At 38.7% G+C, this 18772-nt stretch overlaps 1 protein-coding gene across 2 annotated transcripts in view; it reads left to right on the top strand.

Annotated features, from left to right (window-relative positions):
- TAF4B (TATA-box binding protein associated factor 4b) overlaps positions 1-18772 on the top strand; it is a 98515-nt gene that overhangs the window by 3247 nt on the left and 76496 nt on the right. For both annotated transcript variants that reach the window (XM_068993965.1, XM_068993964.1), the window contains exons 2-3: positions 6207-6352; positions 15748-15855. In XM_068993965.1, coding sequence (XP_068850066.1) covers positions 6207-6352; positions 15748-15855 — 254 coding nt within the window. The remainder of the gene's footprint in view (positions 1-6206; positions 6353-15747; positions 15856-18772) is intronic.

The following is an 18772-nucleotide window of genomic DNA, read 5'->3' as shown; positions in this document are numbered from 1 at the left end:
AAGTATAGCATACTCAGGTTTGCACTCTCGTAGGACATAGAAACACTGATTAAAATAACATTTCGACACTGATTAATGTTTTAAAGAGTTAATCAGTCTTGTACTAGTTCTTTTATAGGCCAAGGATTAGCAGAGGATTACTCAAAGATACTTAAATTACATAGGAGTCAGCTGTGATTTTTCCAAGGTAATGAATTCTTTGTTTGCTTTCTGTTTACTTCAAAATGTCCTCTGTGAACTGAACTATTTTTTTTAAATGTACATATGTACCACAGGTTTTTCTTGGGAGCAGGAGCTGGAAACAAAAAGAGGGGCATTGTGAGGAAATGAAAGAAACTGTAGCAAAGCCCTGAAGATTATTCTGTGGAATATTTTTGGTAATCTCTTCAGTCTTTTCTCTTTTATGAATTTGTGGGATTCAGACCAGACTGTGGCTCTTTGTGTTTTTGGTATCCTGTGCCTCTTCTATCATGTATTTGAGAGTGATGAGGAAGGACTTGATTGCTTTTTTTATGTCACAGTTCTTTTATGAACTGTGTTTCATAAATTCTGCTTCCATCATCTTACTGTACAGAAGTTTGTGAAAGTTGCTGGTGAAATGGATCAGGTCCTTTTATATCAACTCCTTCATGTGAGACATGGTGTAGGTTTTGCATCTTTCTCGAACTCTGAATCAGTACCTGGATAAACTTGTGGCTCTTGTTTTTACCCCAGCTTTATCAGAGGGATATTACATGATCATCTGCTGCTATGGTTGTCCCAGTACTCCTGGACACCATGGAAAGAGTTGGCAGTTGTCTTCAGTGGTCACCAGTGACCCGGTGGCTCATCTGGTAAAGAATCTGCCCACGCTGTGGGAGACCTGGGTTCGATCCCTGGGTTGGGAAGATCCCCTGGAGAAGGGAATGGCTACCCACTCCAGTATTCTGGCCTGGAGAATTCCATGGACTGTATGGTTCATTGGGTTGCAAAGAATCTGACACAACTGAGAAACTTTCACCTTCACTGCTCACCATATGTACCAGCCACAGTTTGGATTTCAAGGGCTGTGAAATCCAAGGGCTTTGACTCACATTTACCCTTACAGCATTAATAACAACTACTACTGACAACTTTAAAATTCACAAATTTGCTCAGAAGTATTGTCTCATTTGATCTCTTTAACAATCTTGCAAAGTAGGTGTGTCTCTCAGTCCACAAACATGAGATGTCTTTCCATTTATTTTAGATCTTTAATTTCTTTAAATGACATTTTATAGTTTCCAGATATTGCTTTTGTACTTTTTTGGTTAAATTTATTCCTAAAGTGTATTATTATTTATCTTATTGTAGGTGGAATTTTTTCTTAATTCTGTTTACAATTATTCATTGAAAATGTATAGAAATACAGCATTCTTGTTTATTGATCTTGTATCCTGCTTCCTAGCTGAACTCATTTATTAGTTTTAATAGTTTTTTTTCATAGATGTTTGGATTTTTTTTTATAGATGTTTGGATTTTTATATACAAGATCATGATATATGTGAATAGATAGTTTTACTGTCTCTTTTGGATGCCTTTTATTTTCTTGTATCATTGCCCTGGTTAGAACTCTCAGTATAATGTTAAGTGGTAGTGATTGTAGGCATCCTTGTCGCGTTCCTCATCTCAGGAATCCTGATCTTAGGGTAAAAGAGTTTAGTCTTTCACTGTTAAGTATGGTGTTAGCTATGAGTTTTAAACCAACCTTGCATATTGAGATAAGTATCACTTGATCATGGGGTATAATACATTTTATATATTGCTGAATTTAGCTTGCTAGTACTTTGTTGTAAATTTTTGCATTGGTATACATATGAGGGTACAGACCTTACAGAATGAATTGACACACGTTTTCTATTCTGTTTTTAGAAGAATTTATGAAGACCTAGCATTTATTTTTCCTTAGATATTTGATAGAATTCATCATGGAAGCCACGGGGAACTGAGCTTATCTTGTGGATGCTATTTTAGATTATTCATTCAATCTGTTTGTTAGAGGTCTATTCAGGTTGCCCATTCTCTTAAATTAGTTTTAGTAGTTTATTATGTTTCTAGGAATTTGTCCATTTCATATAATTTATCTAATTTATTGGTTCATAGTTGGTGATAACATTCAACTAGAATCCTTCTTTCTGTAAGATTAGTGGTAATATCCCCTCTTTCATTCCTAATTTTAGCAATTTGAGCCTTTTCTCCTTTTTTTTCTTTATTAATCTAGGTCAAGATTTGTCAGTTTTTTGATCTATTCAAAGAACCAGCGTTTGATTTTTTTTCCCTCAGTTGTTTCTCTATTCTGAATTCTCCTGACCCTGCTCTAATCTTTATTTAATTTTCTTTCATCTGCTTGCTGTCATTTTTGTTTAGTTTTTTCCCAGTGTCTTAAGATAGAAAGTTATAAAGCTATTACTTTAAATTATCCTTCTCTTAAAATACAGGGATTTACTTTTTGTAGTCTGTTTTCAGCCTGAAGAACTTAATTTAGTATTTTCTGTCTGATGCTAGCACCCAGTCCTCTGTTTTTATCTGAGGATGTCTTTTCTTTTTTTTTTTTTTTAAACTGTTTATTGGGGTATAGTTGATTTGCAATGTTGTGTAAGTTTCAGGTGTACAGCAGAGTAAATCTGTTATACATACACATATGTCCAGATTCTAGATTCTTTTCCCATATAGGCCATTACAAAGTATCGAGTAGAGCTCCTTGTGTATACAGTAGGTCCTCATTAGTTATCTATTTTATATATAGTAGTGTGTATATGTCAGTTCCAATCCAGGATGTCTTTGTCTCCTTTTTTTGAAAGATACGTTCAGTGAATATCTGATTGTTGGTTGATAATTGTTTTTCTTTTTCTTTTTCCCCAGCAAGTAGAATATGTCATACTCCTGATGTCTGGCCTCCGTTGTTTCTGATCAGAAGTTAGCTGTTAATCCTGTTAACGCAGTTCTCTTGTATATTTTTCTCTTACTGTTCTCAAGGTTTTGTCTTTGTATATTTTTATCATGATGTGTCTTTGCATTTATCTTATTGGGTTGACCGAAAAGTTTGTTCAGGTTTTTCCATGTTATGAAAACTCAAATGAACCATTTGGCCAATTCAAGACTTAAGAGTTTGTTGAGCTACTTTGATGTTTAGATTATTTTTCACCAGATTTGGGACGTTTTTAGCCATTATCTCTTTGGATATTTTTCGGCTCCTTTCTCTCCCTCTCTCGCTCCCTGCTTCTGTTCCTCCTCTCCTTCTGGTATTCACATTAGGCCTGTGTTGATGTGCCTGTCACTGCCAGGTTTCTGTGAGGCTCTGTTCATTTTTCTTCATTCTTTTTTCTCTTCATTCTTTGGATTGCGTAATCTCTATTGAACCATCTTCAAGTTCACTGACTTATCTTCTGCTCATTCAAATTTGCTGTTGATCCTCTCTAGTGAAATTTTTCTTTGAGTTTTTGTACCTTATAATTACAGAATTTCTTTTTTTTTTTTGGTAAAATCTGTTTCTCTAATGGTATTCTCTGCTTAATGAAAGAATCATCATCATATCTTCCTTTACTTCTCTAAGCATGATTTTCCTTAGTCTTTTGACATATTTATAACAGTTACTTTGAAGTCTTTGTTAAATCTAACATCTGGTTTCACTCTTAGGTGGTTTCTGTTGCCTGCCTTTCTCTGTGTGTCATTCTTTTTTCTTTGCATGTCCTATAATTTTTAAATTAATATATTGAAACTTCCAGTGACTAAAGTTCCGTGCTTCCAATGCAGGGGGCCTGAGTTCAGTCTCTGATCAGGGAACTAGATTCCACATGCTGCAACTAAGACTCAGCACAGGCAAATAAATAAATATTTTTTAAAAATTAACAGAGTGACTTGAGGTATTGGTCTTTACTCCCTTGAGTGGATTACTGTTGTTTGTTTTTTAAGTGTCTGGCTGAACTATTTTAATGAGATCTGTTTCCCTCAGAGGACACAGCTTTAGGCATAAGCACAGCCTCCCTGGGATGACAGAGGTTTCAGCAGGGCTCTTTTTGACTGTTTCTTTCTCTGATAGCTCTGTTAAGCTTTCTGCCTCTGCTGGTATCATGCCTAGACTCCACTCACTGCCAGTACTTTCTTGTTTTCAGCAGTACCCGAAGGCCTGACTAGCTTCACAGTCTAATTCAATTAAACATGGACTCATCTACAGGAAGTAGTTTTTGAGGTCGTTACTTGAGGTTCTGACCCTAGTAGGGCCCTTCTTAGTTGTTTCTTTATCTTGCTCTCTGTGGTAGACCAGAGATAGACCTGTGACTTAGCATAGCTTGTATCTGTTAGGAAGATACCAGAACCCTTTCTTTTAATTGTTCATTGTATTTGAGAATGCCCTTAGTTTGACCTTTCCCACACTGTGAAATTAAGTCAGTTTCTCTTGGGAGACGTTTGGAGCAGGTACTCAGGACAGTGGCATGCTTCTTTCTAAGTGATGTCTTTGCTTTAGAAGTGGGGTACTGGGCTTGGGTGGTGACCTCTAGTCTGCTCTGCTTATCTCTTCCATCATGGAACTCCCACCCCATGAAAGAGCTGGGGTGAGGGTGATGGGGGCCCAAGTATTCTAAGTCAAGCCTTCCCTTTATGAGTAGGCATGAGTAAAACAAGAAGCCTGGAAACCCTTGGATGCACTTGTCTCCAATTTATTCTCTTCTGTATTCAGCTTGCGGTGGCAGAGATGCAAGATACTGTCCCTGAAAAGTAACATAGCCCTCAACTGGAAGCTTGGGAGAGAGGGACACCCTACATTGGCCACGTTGCCTAAACTGAGAAGAGAGAGGGGTGGGTCATGGTTCAGATGCCACAGATTCTTGTTGTTCTTACTGAGTTTTAGTAGATTCTCTTTGATAAATTGTCTAGTCATTTTCTGTATGCCTTTGGGCAATTTCTGAAGACTTTAAATAGTTGTTTTTAAAAATAATTTTCACCAGTTATGCTTATTTTGCTGGGGAATGGCTTTATGGAGCTCTTTGTGCTGCCATTCCAGGAATGGAACTCCAGCTATGACTATTCTTGCTTGTCCCTACTACTTACATGGACAAGAATTTCTTTACAATAGAAATACTGGGTTAGAAGGTATGCAAATGGGAACCAGTTTGGCACAGTCATGTAGAGTTAAATGAAACAGTTGTACCAAACTATACTACCAGCTTCAAGATTTTAAGAGTTTTTGTTGCTACATATCTCTGTAGCACTTAATATTGTCAATGGACTTCTTAATTTTTGTCTGCCTGAAGTAAAGTGAAGTGAAGTCGCTGAGTTGTGTCTGACTCTTTATGACCCCATGGACTGTGGCCCACCAGGCTCCTCTGTCCATGGGATTCTCCAGGCAAGAATACTGGAGTGGATTGCCATTTCTTTCTCCAGGGGATCTTCCTGACCCAGTGATTGAACCCAGGTCTCCCACATTGCAGGCAGATGCTTTAACATCTCACTGTGGTCTTAATTTACCTTTCCCTGTCATTGGTATCTGTGTTTCTTTTGTGCATTTTGGATGTTCATTCTTCGAATATATGTGAACTAAAATTTTTTCCAATTTTGTACTTTGTCTTTTTACCTCATGGTATCTTTGGCTAAGCAAAAGTTTTAAAAATATAGAGGTATGTATCAAGCTTTATTTAGTAAGAAATTCTTCCCTGTTCCAAGTTCAGAATGACAGTTTTCTAGATTGTTTAAGAGGTTAAAAGTTTTTATTCCTGTATCCTTGATGTCCTTGGGTTTTTGTGCATGGTGTGGAACATTTCATCTTTTCCATATAAGTAACTAATTATATAGTAGCTCTTTGTCTCACTGATCTGCAGTACCCTTGGAAAAATTTCATATGACATATATGGAGGCTATTTGGTATTTTCTATCCCATTGGTCAGTTTGCATAGTCTTGTGTTGTTACCGTACTGTCTTAACTGTAGCTTTATAAATAGTTTGAGGTCATGAGGAAAAGTGTTTCGCCTTTTTCAGGAGTATCTCATCCATACGTTTAGACTTTTAATATATAGCTTTGAGTAACAACATTTTTCTGTGTTATATATTGTAATTAGTAGACATGGAATTCAGTATGTACTAACTATTCACTTAATCAGAGCATTTTACAGCGTTGAAAGAAATGGGAGAACAAAATATATGAAGATTATGCTTCATTTATTAGCTGACATTTTGTTTTCTGTTACCTATAGGAACCGTTTTGATCAAAAGTAACAGTGGTCAGCTGATGTTGGTATCTCCTCAGCAAGCTGTAACAAGAACTGAGACCGCAAGTAACATAACTTCAAGGCCAGCTGTACCAGCAAATACGCAAACCGTCAAAATCTGTACCATGCCGGTAGTATACATTAATGTTTTCTCATCCTCCTTAGTTTTCTAGCAATTATCTTCATATAAGTGTGTATGTATTTGCCAGTAAAAATAATAGAAAAAATGATTCTGCTCAACTTTTTGAATTAAGCTACTTTCCTTGAATATGTTAATTTTATCAAGATGTTTGGTTTTGTCATTTGGTAAAATTAAAAATTTAATCTTCATACTCAGATTTTGTTGTCCTCAAGGGAATGTTCAAAGGGCTATTTGCATCTCTAAATGGGAAGAAAATAACCATTCTGCTTCAATTTTTAATTTGTGGTAAGACATTAACACTACAGTTTACAGTATTCATTTTTATCTATATCATATAGGAGTTATCTTTAAAAAATTAGAAATCTACTGTAATATTTCATTAACATGGATTTTTTTTTTTTTTTTTTACTTTACAATATTGTATTGGTTTTGCCATACATTAACCTGAATCCACCACGGGTGTGCATGTGTTCCCCATCCTGAACCCCACTCCTACCTCCCTCCTCATCCCATCCGTCTGGGTCATCCCAGTGCACCAGCCCCGAGCACCCTGTATCATGCATCGAACCTGGACTCGCGATCCATTTCACATATGATATTATACATGTTTCAATGCAATTCTCCCAAACCATCCCACCCTCGCCTTCTCCCACAGAGTCCAAAAGACTGTTCTATACATTTGTCTCTTTTGCTGTCTCTCATACAGGGTTATCGTTACCATCTTTCTAAATTCCATATATATGTGTTAGTATACTGTATTGGTGTTTTTCTTTCTGGCTTACTTCACTCTGTATAATAGGCTCCAGTTTCATCCACCTCATTAGAACTGATTCAGATGTATTCTTTTTAATGGCTGAGTAATACTCCATTGTGTATATGTACCGCAGCTTTCTTATTCATTCATCTGCTGATGGACATCTAGGTTGCTTCCATGTCCTGGCTATTATAAACAGTGCTGCGATGAACATTGGGGTACACGTGTCTCTTTCAGTTCTGGTTTCCTCAGTGTGTATGCCCAGCAGTGGGATCGCTGGGTCATATGGCAGTCTATTTCCAGTTTTTAAGGTATCTCCACACTGTTCTCCATAGTGGCTGTACTAGTTTGCATTCCCACCAACATTGTAAGAGGGTTCCGTTTTCTCCACATTCTCTCCAGCATTTATTGCTTGTAGACTTTGGGATCACAGCCATTCTGACTGGCATGAAATGGTACCTCATTGTGGTTTTGATTTGCATTTCTCTGATAATGAGTGATGCTGAGCATCTTTTCATGTGTTTGTTAGCCATCTGTATGTCTTCTTTGGAGAAATGTCTGTTAGTTCTTTGGCCCATTTTTTGATTGGGTCGTTTATTTTTGTGGAATTGAGCTGTAGGAGTTGTTTGTATATTTTTGAGATTACTTGTTTGTCAGTTGCTTCATTTGCTATTATTTTCTCCCATTCTGAAGGCTGTCTTTTCACCTTGCTTATAGTTTCCTTTGTTGTGCAGAAGCTTTTAATTTTAATTAGGTCCCATTTGTTTATTTTTGCTTTTATTTCCAATATTCTGGGAGGTGGGTCATAGAGGATTCTGCTGTGATTTATGTCGGAGTGTGTTTTGCCTGTGTCTTCCTCTAGCATTTTTTATAGTTTCTGGTCTTATGTTTAGATCTTTAATCCATTTTGAGTTTATTTTTGTGTATGGTGTTAGAAAGTGTTCTAGTTTCATTTTTTTACGAGTGGTTCACCAGTTTTCCCAGCACCACTTGTTAAAGAGATTGTCTTTTCTCCATTGTATATTCTTGCCTCCTTTGTCAAAGATAAGGTGTCCATAGGTGCGTGGATTTATCTCTGGGCTTTCTATTTTGTTTCATTGATCTGTATTTCTTTCTTTGTGCCAGTACCATACTGTCTTGATGACTGTGGCTTTGTCGTAGAGCCTGAAGTCAGGCAGGTTGATTCCTCCAGTTCCATTCTTCTTTCTCAAGATTGCTTTGGCTATTCGAGGTTTTTTGTATTTGTATACAAATTGTGAAATTATTTGATCTAGTTCTGTGAAAAATACCGTTGGTAGCTTGATAGGGATTGCGTTGAATCTATAGATTGCTTTGGGTGGTATACTCGTTTTCACTATATTGATTCTTCTGATCCATGAACATGGTATATTTCTCCATCTATTTGTGTCCTCTTTGATTTCTTTCACCAGTGTTTTATAGTTTTCTATATATAGGTCTTTTGTTTCTTTAAGTAGATATATTCCTAGATATTTTATTATTTTTGTTGCAAAGGTGAATGGAATTGTTTCCTTAATTTCTCTTTCTGTTTTCTCATTGTTAGTGTATAGAAATGCAAGGGATTTCTGTGTGTTGATTTTATATCCTGCAACATTACTATATTCATTAATTAGGTCTAGTAATTTTCTGGTGGAGTCTTTAGGATTTTCTATGTAGAGGATCATGTTATCTACAAACAGTGAGAATTTTACTTCTTCTTTTCCAATCTGGATTCCTCTTATTTCTTTTTCTACTCTGATTGCTGTGGCCAAAACTTCCAAAACTATGTTGAATTGTAGTGGTGAGAGTGGGCATCCTTGTCTTGTTACTGACTTTAGGGGAAATGCTTTCAGTTTTTCACCATTGAGAATAATGTTTGCTGTGGGTTTGTCATATATAGCTTTTATTATGTTGAGGTATGTTCCTTTTATTCCTGCTTTCCGGAGGGTTTTTATCATAAATGGATGTTGAATTTTGTCAAAGGCTTTCTCTGCATCTATTGACATAATCATATGGCTTTTATTTTTCAATTTGTTAATGTGGTGTATTACATTCATTGATTGGTGGATATTGAAGAATCCTTGCATCCCTAGGATAAAGCCCGCTTGATCATGATGTATGATCTTTTTAATGTGTTGTTGGATTCTGTTTGCTAGAATTTTGTTAAGGATTTTTGCATCTATGTTCATCAGTGATATTGGCCTGTAGTTTTCTTTTTTTGTGGCATCTTTGTCAGGTTTTGGTATTAGGGTGATGTTGGCCTCATAGAATGAGTTTGGAAGTTTCCCTTCCTCTGCAATTTTCTGGAAGAGTTTGAGTAGGATAGGTATTAGCTCTTCTCTAAATTTTTGGTAGAATTCAGCTATGAAGCCATCTGGTCCTGGGCTTTTGTTTGCTGGAAGATTTCTGATTACAGTTTGAATTTCCGTGGTTGTGATGGGTCTGTTAAGATTTTCCATTTCTTCCTGGTTCAGTTTTGGAAAGTTGTACTTTTCTAAGAATTTGTCCATTTCTTCCAAGTTGTCCATTTTATTGGCATGTAGTTACTGATGGCAGTCTCTTACGATCCTTTGTATTTCTGTGTTGTCTGTTGTGATCTCTCTATTTTCATTTCTAATTTTCTTGATTTGATTTTTCTCCCTTTGTTTCTTGATGAGTCTAGCTAATGGTTTGTCAATTTTATTCAGCTTCTCAAAAAACCAGCTTTTGGCTTTGTTGATTTTTGCTATGGTCTCTTTTGTTTCTTTTGCATTTATTTCTGCCCTAATTTTTAAGATTTCTTTCCTTCTACTAACCCTGGGGTTCTTCATTTCTTCCTTTTCTCGTTGCTTCAGGTGTAGAGTTAGGTTATTTATTTGACTTTTTTCTTGTTTCTTGAGGTATGCCTGTATTGCTATGAACCTTCTCCTTAGCACTCCTTTTACAGTGTCCCACAGGTTTTGGGTTATTGTGTTTTCATTTTCATTCATTTCTATGCGTATTTGATTTCTTTTTTGATTTCTTCTGTGATTTGTTGGTTATTCAGCGGCGTGTTTTTCAGCCTCCATATGTTGGGATTTTTAATAGTTTTTCTCCTGTAATTGAGATCTAATCTTACTGCATTGTGATCAGAAAAGATGCCTGGAATGATTTCAATTTTTTTGCATTTACCAAGGCTAGATTTATGGCCCAGGATGTGATCTGTCCTGGAGAAGGTTCCATGTGCGCTTGAGAAAAAGGTGAAATTGATTGTTTTGGGTGAAATGTCCTATAGATATCCATTAGATCTAACTGTCTATTGTATCATTTAAAGTTTGTGTTTCCTTGTTAATTTTCCATTTAGTTGATAGGTGTGAGTGGGGTATTAAAGTCTCCCACTATTATTGTGTTATTGTTAATTTCCCCTTTCATACTTATTAGCATTTGTCTTACATATTGCGGTGCTCCTGTGTTGGGTGCATATATATTTATAATTGTTATATCTTCTTCTTGGATTGATCCTTTGATCATTATGTAGTGTCCCTCTTTGCCTCTTTTCACAGCCTTTATTTTAAAGTCTATTTTATCTGATATGAGTATTGCTACCCCTGCTTTCTTTTGGTCTCTATTTGCTTGGAATATCTTTTTCCAGCCCTTCACTTTCGGTCTGTATATGTCCCTTGTTTTGAGGTGGGTCTCTTGTAGACAACATGTATAGGGGTCTCGTTTTTGTATCCATTCAGCCAGTCTTTGTCTTTTGGTTGGGGCATTCAAGCCATTTACATTTAAGGTAATTATTCGTAAGTATAATCCTGTTGCCATTTACTTGTTTTGGGTTCAAGTTTATATACCCTTTCTGTGTTTCCTGTCTAGAGAAGATCCTTTAGCAATTGTTGGAAAGCTGGTTTGGTGGTGCTGAATTCTCTCAGCTTTTGCTTGTAAAGCTTTTGATTTCTCCATCATATTTGAATGAGATCCTTGCTGGGTACAGTAATCTGGGCTTTAGGTTATTTTCTTTCATCACTTTAAGTATGTCTTGCCATTCCCTTCTGGCCTGAAGCATTTCTGTTGAAAGATAAGCTGTTATCCTTATGGGAATCCCCTTATGTGTTATTTGTTGTTTTTCTCTTGCTGCTTTTAATATTTGTTGTTTGTGTTTGATCTGTGTTAATTTTATTAATATGTGTCTTGGGGTGTTTCACCTTGGGTTTATCCTGTTGGGATTCTCTGGGTTTCTTGGACTTGGGTGATTATTTCCTTCTGCATTTTAGGGAAGTTTTCAACTATTATCTCCTCAAGGATTTTCTTATGGCCTTTCCTTTTTGTCTTCTTCTTCTGGGACTCCTATGATTCAAATGTTGGGGTGTTTAACATTGTCCCAGAGGTCTCTGAGGCTGTCATTTCTTTTAATTCTTTTTTCTTTTTTCCTCTCTGTTTCATTTATTTCTACCATTCTATCTTCTACCTCACTAATCCTATCTTCTGCCTCACTTATTCTACTGCTGGTTCCCTCCAGAGTGTTTTTTATCTCATTTATTGCATTATTCATTATATATTGACTCTTTTTTATTTCTTCTAGGTCCTTGTTAAACATTTCTTGCATCTTCTCGATCTTTGTCTCCTGGCTATTTATCTGTAACTCCATTTTGTTTTCAAGATTTTGGGTCATTTTCACTATCATTATTTGGAATTGTTTATCAGGTAGATTCCCTATCTCTTCCTCTTTTATTTGGTTTGGTGGGCATTTATCCTGTTCCTTTACCTACTGGGTATTCCTCTGTCTCCTCATCCTGTTTATATTGCCGTGTTTGGGGTGGCCTTTCTGTAATCTGGCAGTTTGTGGAGTTCTCTTTATTGTGGAGTTTCCTCACTGTGGGTGGGGTTGGACGTGTGGCTTGTCAAGGTTTCCTGGTTAGGGAAGCTTGTGTTCTGGTGGGTGGAGCTGGATTCTTCTCTCTGGAGTGCATTGAAGTGTCCAGTAATGAGTTATGAGATGTCAGTGGGTTTGGAGTGACTTTGGGCAGCCTGTATATTGAAGCTCAAGGCTATGTTCCTGTGTTGCTGGAGAATTTGTGTGGTATGTCTTGCTCTGGAACTTGTTGGCCCTTGGGTGGTGCTTGGTTTCAGTGTAGGTATGGAGGCGTTTGATGAGCTCCTGTCGATTAATGTTTCCCTGGAGTCAGGAGTTCCCTGGTGTTCTCAGGATTTGGACTTAAGTCTCCTGCCTTTGGTTTTCAGTCGTATTCTTTCAGTGGCATCAAGACTTCTCCATCTATACAACACCGATGATAAAACATCTAGGTTAATGATGTAAAGTTTCTCTACAGTGAGGGACACCTGGAGAGGTACACAGAGTTACATGGAGAAGAGAAGAGGGAGGAGGGAGATAGAGGTGACCAGGAGGAGAAGAGGGGGAATCAAAAGGGGAGAGAGCAAGCTAGCCAATAATCACTTCCCTATGTGCTCTCCACAGTCTAGATCCCTCAGAGATGTTCACATAGTTACACAGAGAAGAGAAGAGGGAGGAAGGAGACAGAGGAGGCCAGAAGGATAAAGGGGGGAATCAGAAGGAGAGAGATGGATCCAGCCAGTAATCTGTTCCCTAAGTGTTCTCCACAGTCTGGAACATACGAAGAGATTCACAGAGTTGGGTAGAAAAGAGAAGGGGGAGGAAGGAGATAGAGGCAACCTGGTGGAGAAAAAGGAGAGTCCAAAGAGGGAGAGAGCAATCCAGACAGTAATCTCGCTCCCAAGTAAAAATGAGTACTGAAGATTGGGTTCTTAAAGGTACAAAATTGATAACAAATACCAAAAAGTAAAGATTAAAAATCTAGAGTAGAGATTAGATTCTCAAAAATACAATATTAAAGAAAAGAACAAAGTCACAAAAATTATAAAATGTATATATATGAAGTTTGCTTTAAAAATATGGTCTTTTTTTTGCAAAGTAATAGTAGGTTATAAAAATGAAAATTAAAGATATAATAGAGGACTTGAAATTTTTTTAATTTTTTTAATTAAAAAAATGATAATAGTAAAAATATGTCTAGGAATTTCTCTGGTGTTGTTGTGGACTGTGTAGGGTCAGTTCATTTTTAGATAGTTCCTTGATCCAGCTTAACTTCTCAATATCTATATGCCCATTCCTACGTAGTCGGTTCTAACTGCAGGGTTTTAATCTATTACAACTGTCACTTCCAAAGCGGTTCCCTCTGTTCATTTTAGCTTCTGTTTGCTGGCCTCTTCAGTGTCTAATTTCCACCCTGACACGAGGGGGCGGTGGTGGTCCCTTTTTTAGGCTCACTTGTTCAGTCCTGCTGCGGGGAGGGAGAAGCATGGCAAACAAATATCACTGGTGATTGTAGGGAGTGCTCCCAGTGTCTCGGCCACACTGGTTTGCCCCACTCACGGCATGAGTGCTTTCCCAGTCTACACTGCTCAGGTTCTAGGTGCTCTGCCAGGAACTGTCTCAGGCCAGTCCTGGGTTGAGTGCACCTCCTAGGTCAAAGCCGCTCAGGTTCAGGTTCCTGGGTACTCCACAAAGGCACAGACTTGATTAGGCCTGTGTTTTGTACCCTTCCCTGGTCCATGCAGCTCAGGTGGACAGGTGCTTGGTGAGCTGCGACTTACCACCTCCCCGTCCCAGCTGCTCAGTTTTCTGGGTATACAACAGGCACGCCTTCTCAGGTGTGCCCTATGTCTCCTCTGGGGAGCTGATTGGCTGCGACCCTCCCGACGGATGTCGACCTTCCAGAATCCCAACGAAGCCTGCTTGCAGTTTGGTAGATGATGCCTCTCTGGGGCTGTAATTGCCCCCTTCCAGCTCCGGCTGCCCTCACCTGCTGTCTGGGACGGGGCGGTGGGGGGGCCGTGTGCCGGTCCGCAGCCAGCTAGCTCTGCTCAGTCCTTTGTTCTGTGAGCGGGCCTGGCATTGTTTTAGGTTAGGGCTTTTTGAAGGATAGCTATCCCACAGTCTGGTTTGCTATCTCAAGTTAGTTCCCTCAGATTGCCCTCTGGCCATTCGGACCCTTTCCTTACTCTAAGCAATGCAGCCTGCGCCTCCCTGCCCAGCCCCCGCTTGCTAGTGGCAGATGCAGGCGTCTACGCTGCTTCTCCATTGGGGGTTGCCTTAGGCACGTAGGTAATCTGTGGGTTTTAATTATTTATTTATTTTTCCTCCCGGTTATGTTGCCCTCTGAGGTTCCAAGGCTCGCCACAGATTCGCCAATGAGAGTGTTTCCTGGTGTTTGGAAACTTCTCTCTTTTTTAAGATTCCCTTCGTGGGATGGGTCTCCGTCCCTCCCTCATTTGTCTCTCTTTTTATCTTTTATATTTTTTTCCCTACCTCCTTTCAAAGACAATGGGCTGCCTTTCTGGGTGCCTGATGTCCTCTGCCAGCATTCAGAAGTTGTTTTGTGGAATTTACTCAGCGTTCAAATGTTCTTTCGATGAATTTGTGAGGGAGAAAGTGGTCTCCCCATCCTATTCCTCCGCCATCTTAGGACTGCCCCCTAACTTGGCATTGTTAAAAGGTGATTTATTTTACATACATGATTATCTTTCTAGGTATCTAAAGCTTATCCTGTGTGTGTCAGAGTTAATAAAAAAAATTTTATGGGCATCTTTCTTTGGTTAAACAGAAAATACGGAATGTAGTATAGTAATTTCTTCATGAATCAGGTTCATCCTGATAAAAAGGTTCATTGTAGTCTGTGGTAATATCACCTCTGCCAGTCTGTCCCAACCCGCTGTGTTCTGTGCTCCCCTAATTTGATTCTAGGTGCTCAACCAGTCATTTTCTCTATTTCTGTATTAGTGACAGCTACTCCTTCCTTTTCTTGGTTGCTATGGGTTGAGAAGATAGGTTAGCAGACTTTTGTTTATAATCACGTATTAAATAAGAATCTAAAGGGGAGGGGCATGGATAGTGGTAGAAGACTTAAGAGATACAAACTACCATGTATAAAGTAAGTAAGCTACATGGATATATTGTACAACACAGGGAATATAGACAATAGTTTAAAATAGTTATTAATGGAATTTAACATTTAAAAGTTGGGAGTCAATATATTGTAAGCCTAAGACTTACATTATTGTATTGAGGTACAGTATTGTACCTCAACTATACTTCAATAAAAAAGGAATGATAATTATGTGATACGATGTAGATATTAGTGAATGTTACAGAATCATTGCATTATATAAAGTCCCTTTCATGTTAGGGAATCATATAGCATTATATAAATGTATCAAATCAACATATCACACACTTTAAACTTATGCAATGTTATATTTCTATTATATCACAATTTAAAAATTTTAATTAGCAGTATTTTTTTTAAAGACTGAAAGGATATCAGCAATGGAAATGACAGAAAAAAAGAATCTATGTTTTCTGTGAGAATCAAAGAGTGAAATTCAAGATTTTAATGCTGAAATACTGTGATATTTAGGAATCTTAAGTCAACTCTTTACCTGCTGTGCCATCAGGAAGCTCTAGTAACAGTTTACTAGTTAGGTTAATAGTAGAAAATATGCATAAAATTCAAAAGGTTATATAGCAAGTTATAACAAAGAAGTTTGTTGTGGTAAACTGTTTGGATGTTTGCTATAATACTGATTGATTTTAAATTACTAATATTGATAACTCTCTATCATCTCCCCCTTCCCCCAAGAATTCTAGTTCACAGTTAATCAAGAAAGTGGCAGTGGCACCTGTTAAACAGTTGGCACAAGGAGGAACTTCTGTGGTAACCTCTGTTCCAAAGCCTTCCCCAGTGCAAGTAAGTTGTGACTTGTGGTCATGTGAACCCTGGTTATATTCTCATATTTTGTTATTATTTATTGTTAGCTATTTCCTGAAGAGAACAATCCACTCATACATGAGGACACTTACTTAACTGGGAACTGTTGAAAGTATGGGAAACACAAGATGAACATGGTATATATTTTTGGAATATCATGTTTATTTGAATATTAAATTAATACAAGATGTGTCTAATGTTTATGTGTCCCAGGGTCTATAAACAGGTGCTGGGACAGAATTTTGGTGTCTGGGATGTTTATAAAGGATTGATAGCTGTGGAAGGGAAGGAGAATAGGAGTTTGAACTAAATGCAGGCCCAATAATGCCTTGGTCACCCTGATGGGGAACTCTGGAGCAAGTGTGGCCTGTCAAGAGTTGTCTCACTGAGTGCCACCTTGGTTGGGTGAACCACAATTCCCCATCTGTGATCAGTCACTGGATGTGGACTCTCCAGGGAGAGTTGTGTTCGTGGCAAGGTAATGCTCTGTAGCTGAGACAGATTCTGAAGGAACTGACAACTGTCATCTCTCTAAATAGCATCCCCAACAGCTAGGATAACACACATCTTTCTTTGTGATGGTATCTCCTTGAAGCATTGGGACCTATGTCCTCATACATGTTGGAAACCAACTCTCCTTGGATTCTAATAGGTTTCTTCCTTGGGGAAGCAGAGAAGAGGAAGTTAGTAGGGTGGACTAAAGTCCCCACTGCTGCAGCTGACATCATCATTTCCCTCCACCATCCATTCTGGATTCCTCCCACTCTTAACTACCAATTCTGTTGGGTCTTAACTGGTAGCGTGATCAGACTTTTATCCCTGAGGGATCTGAGGTCCAAACTGCAGTCTTTTTTTATTTTTTTTAATAAGTTTGCTTATTTCTTTATGGTTGTGCTGGGTCTTCATTGCTGTGTGTGGGCTCTTCTCTAGTTGCTGGGCACAGACAGGCTTCTCATTGTGGTGGCTTCTCTTGCTGTGGAGCACAGGCTCTAGGGTGTGTAGGCTTCAATAATCGTGGCACGTGGGCTCAGTAGGTGGGATCCCTGGGCTCTAGAGCACAAGCTCAGTAGTTGTGGTGCACGGGCTTAGTTGTTCCACAGCATGTGGGATCTTCCTGGATCAGGAATCAAACCCATGTCTCCTGCATTGGCAGGTGGATTCTTTACCACTGAGCCACCAGGGAAGCCCCACCACAGCCTTTTTAGGCAAGAGTTGTGGCACTTGTCCATTTATCGCCGTAACTGGACAAGGAAATAACCAAGAGCCAGTAAGTGAATCACCTGGATTCACTGCATAAACTCCTTGACCTTCACTGTATAAAAGGAACCACCCTATTCCAGATGTCAGGTCTGTTACCCCCGTCATGGTAACGATTCTTCTCTTTCCTGCTGGTTGGTAGATAATGCAACCTTGAAGTCCCATGAGGCAGCCGTAGTGTCTGCTTCCTAGGGACTCCTGTTGCGTTCTTTGGTGAAAGCGTGCACACTGTGGGCAGGAATGGAAAGCACAGAGACCCCCAGTGGGTTTGGGGAGTAATAGTAAGTAGATCCAGTCATCCTTCTACTCTTTGATTTTTTGGTTTTTCATGTTTTTGTCCATATAAAATTTTTTTATTCAGTGAGTACACCTAAGTCTTAGAAGATGGAGGATGGAATTCTGTCTTCTTAGAGTATTATCTTTGAGTTCGCATTTCACCTGGTTTCTGCAGGCTTTTCTAAACTAAGCAGGCAGCTTCTGGATCCTGCCAGACAGATATGACACAATCAGTGGATCCCATGGTCATGGGACCACTGTTGTCCTTCCTTTGCTGTATAGAAGGTACATCTTCCTGGAACATGTTATGTGAAATCCCATGCTGTAGATCAAACATGGTGTTTAAGGTTTCAAAATTGTTTAACCATCTTAGTTCCTCTAACATTAGAGATGATGAGCAGTGAATCTGATTTTAAACATAGTTTTTCTTTTACCCAATAATGGCTGCCATTTATTGAGCACTTAATATGTTGACCACTGTAAGTGTTTTACATCCTTCTCCTCACTTCAATTCGTCCTGTGATGACTCTATGAGGAAGTATCATCTCCATTTTATGTGTGTGAAAATAGGTTTAGAGAAGTTAGGAAATTTGCATGATTCTGCTAATACGTAGCAGAGGGCCATTTGAGTCAAGGTCTCCGTCTGACTCTGGAAACTGTTCTTTATTACTTCTGTGCTGATTGTCCCAAACTACTAGGTTCCCCCCAAACTTAGGTTATTTATTCTAAGGAGATCATTGGGTCAAAGAGCATGAATTTAGGCCTATTGATGTCTGCTCTGTATTGTAAGAAGTAATTATGTTTCTTAAAAGGAGATTTTGTTTTGATGATCAGTCAGATGTGGACACCAAATACCACCACAGGGAGGTATATGAAAGTAAAAGAGATTTACTATACTGACAGGCTTAGAAGAGGGGACATGGCACGCCATGCAGGGGGGCGTGTGGGAGGAGGCCTGGGGCAGGCTCGACCAAACAGGTGGTATCCTGAGAGAGAATGAGGACTTGGGGGGCAAGTGGCTTTGTTGAGAGTTCCTATGGATTGAATTTCACTGGTGTGTTTGAATGGCACTAGGTCACAGTCAGGAGGGCAGAAAGAGAGTTTGTAGGAGGAACCAGCCTTATCACACTGGGTCACCTGGTCACCTGGGTGAGGTGTTCACAGCCTGTTTGTGGGACGTTGAGACATCAGGAAAATATGAAATTGAAGAATTTATAAGATTATTCTATGAAAGATTTTCTCTTCTGCAGTACTTGAGTATATCATTTCTTTTATCTTTTTGAAAAATATTCATCTATTTATTTTGGACATGCTGGGTGTGTCTTCGTTGCTGCGTGGGCTCTTCTCTAGTTGCGGCAAGCAG

The sequence above is a fragment of the Capricornis sumatraensis genome, chromosome 21, assembly GCF_032405125.1.
Source record: "Capricornis sumatraensis isolate serow.1 chromosome 21, serow.2, whole genome shotgun sequence".
Lineage (NCBI taxonomy): Eukaryota > Metazoa > Chordata > Mammalia > Artiodactyla > Bovidae > Capricornis > Capricornis sumatraensis.
Note: the sequence above shows the minus strand (reverse complement) of the source record. Positions and strands in the feature narration are given on the sequence as shown.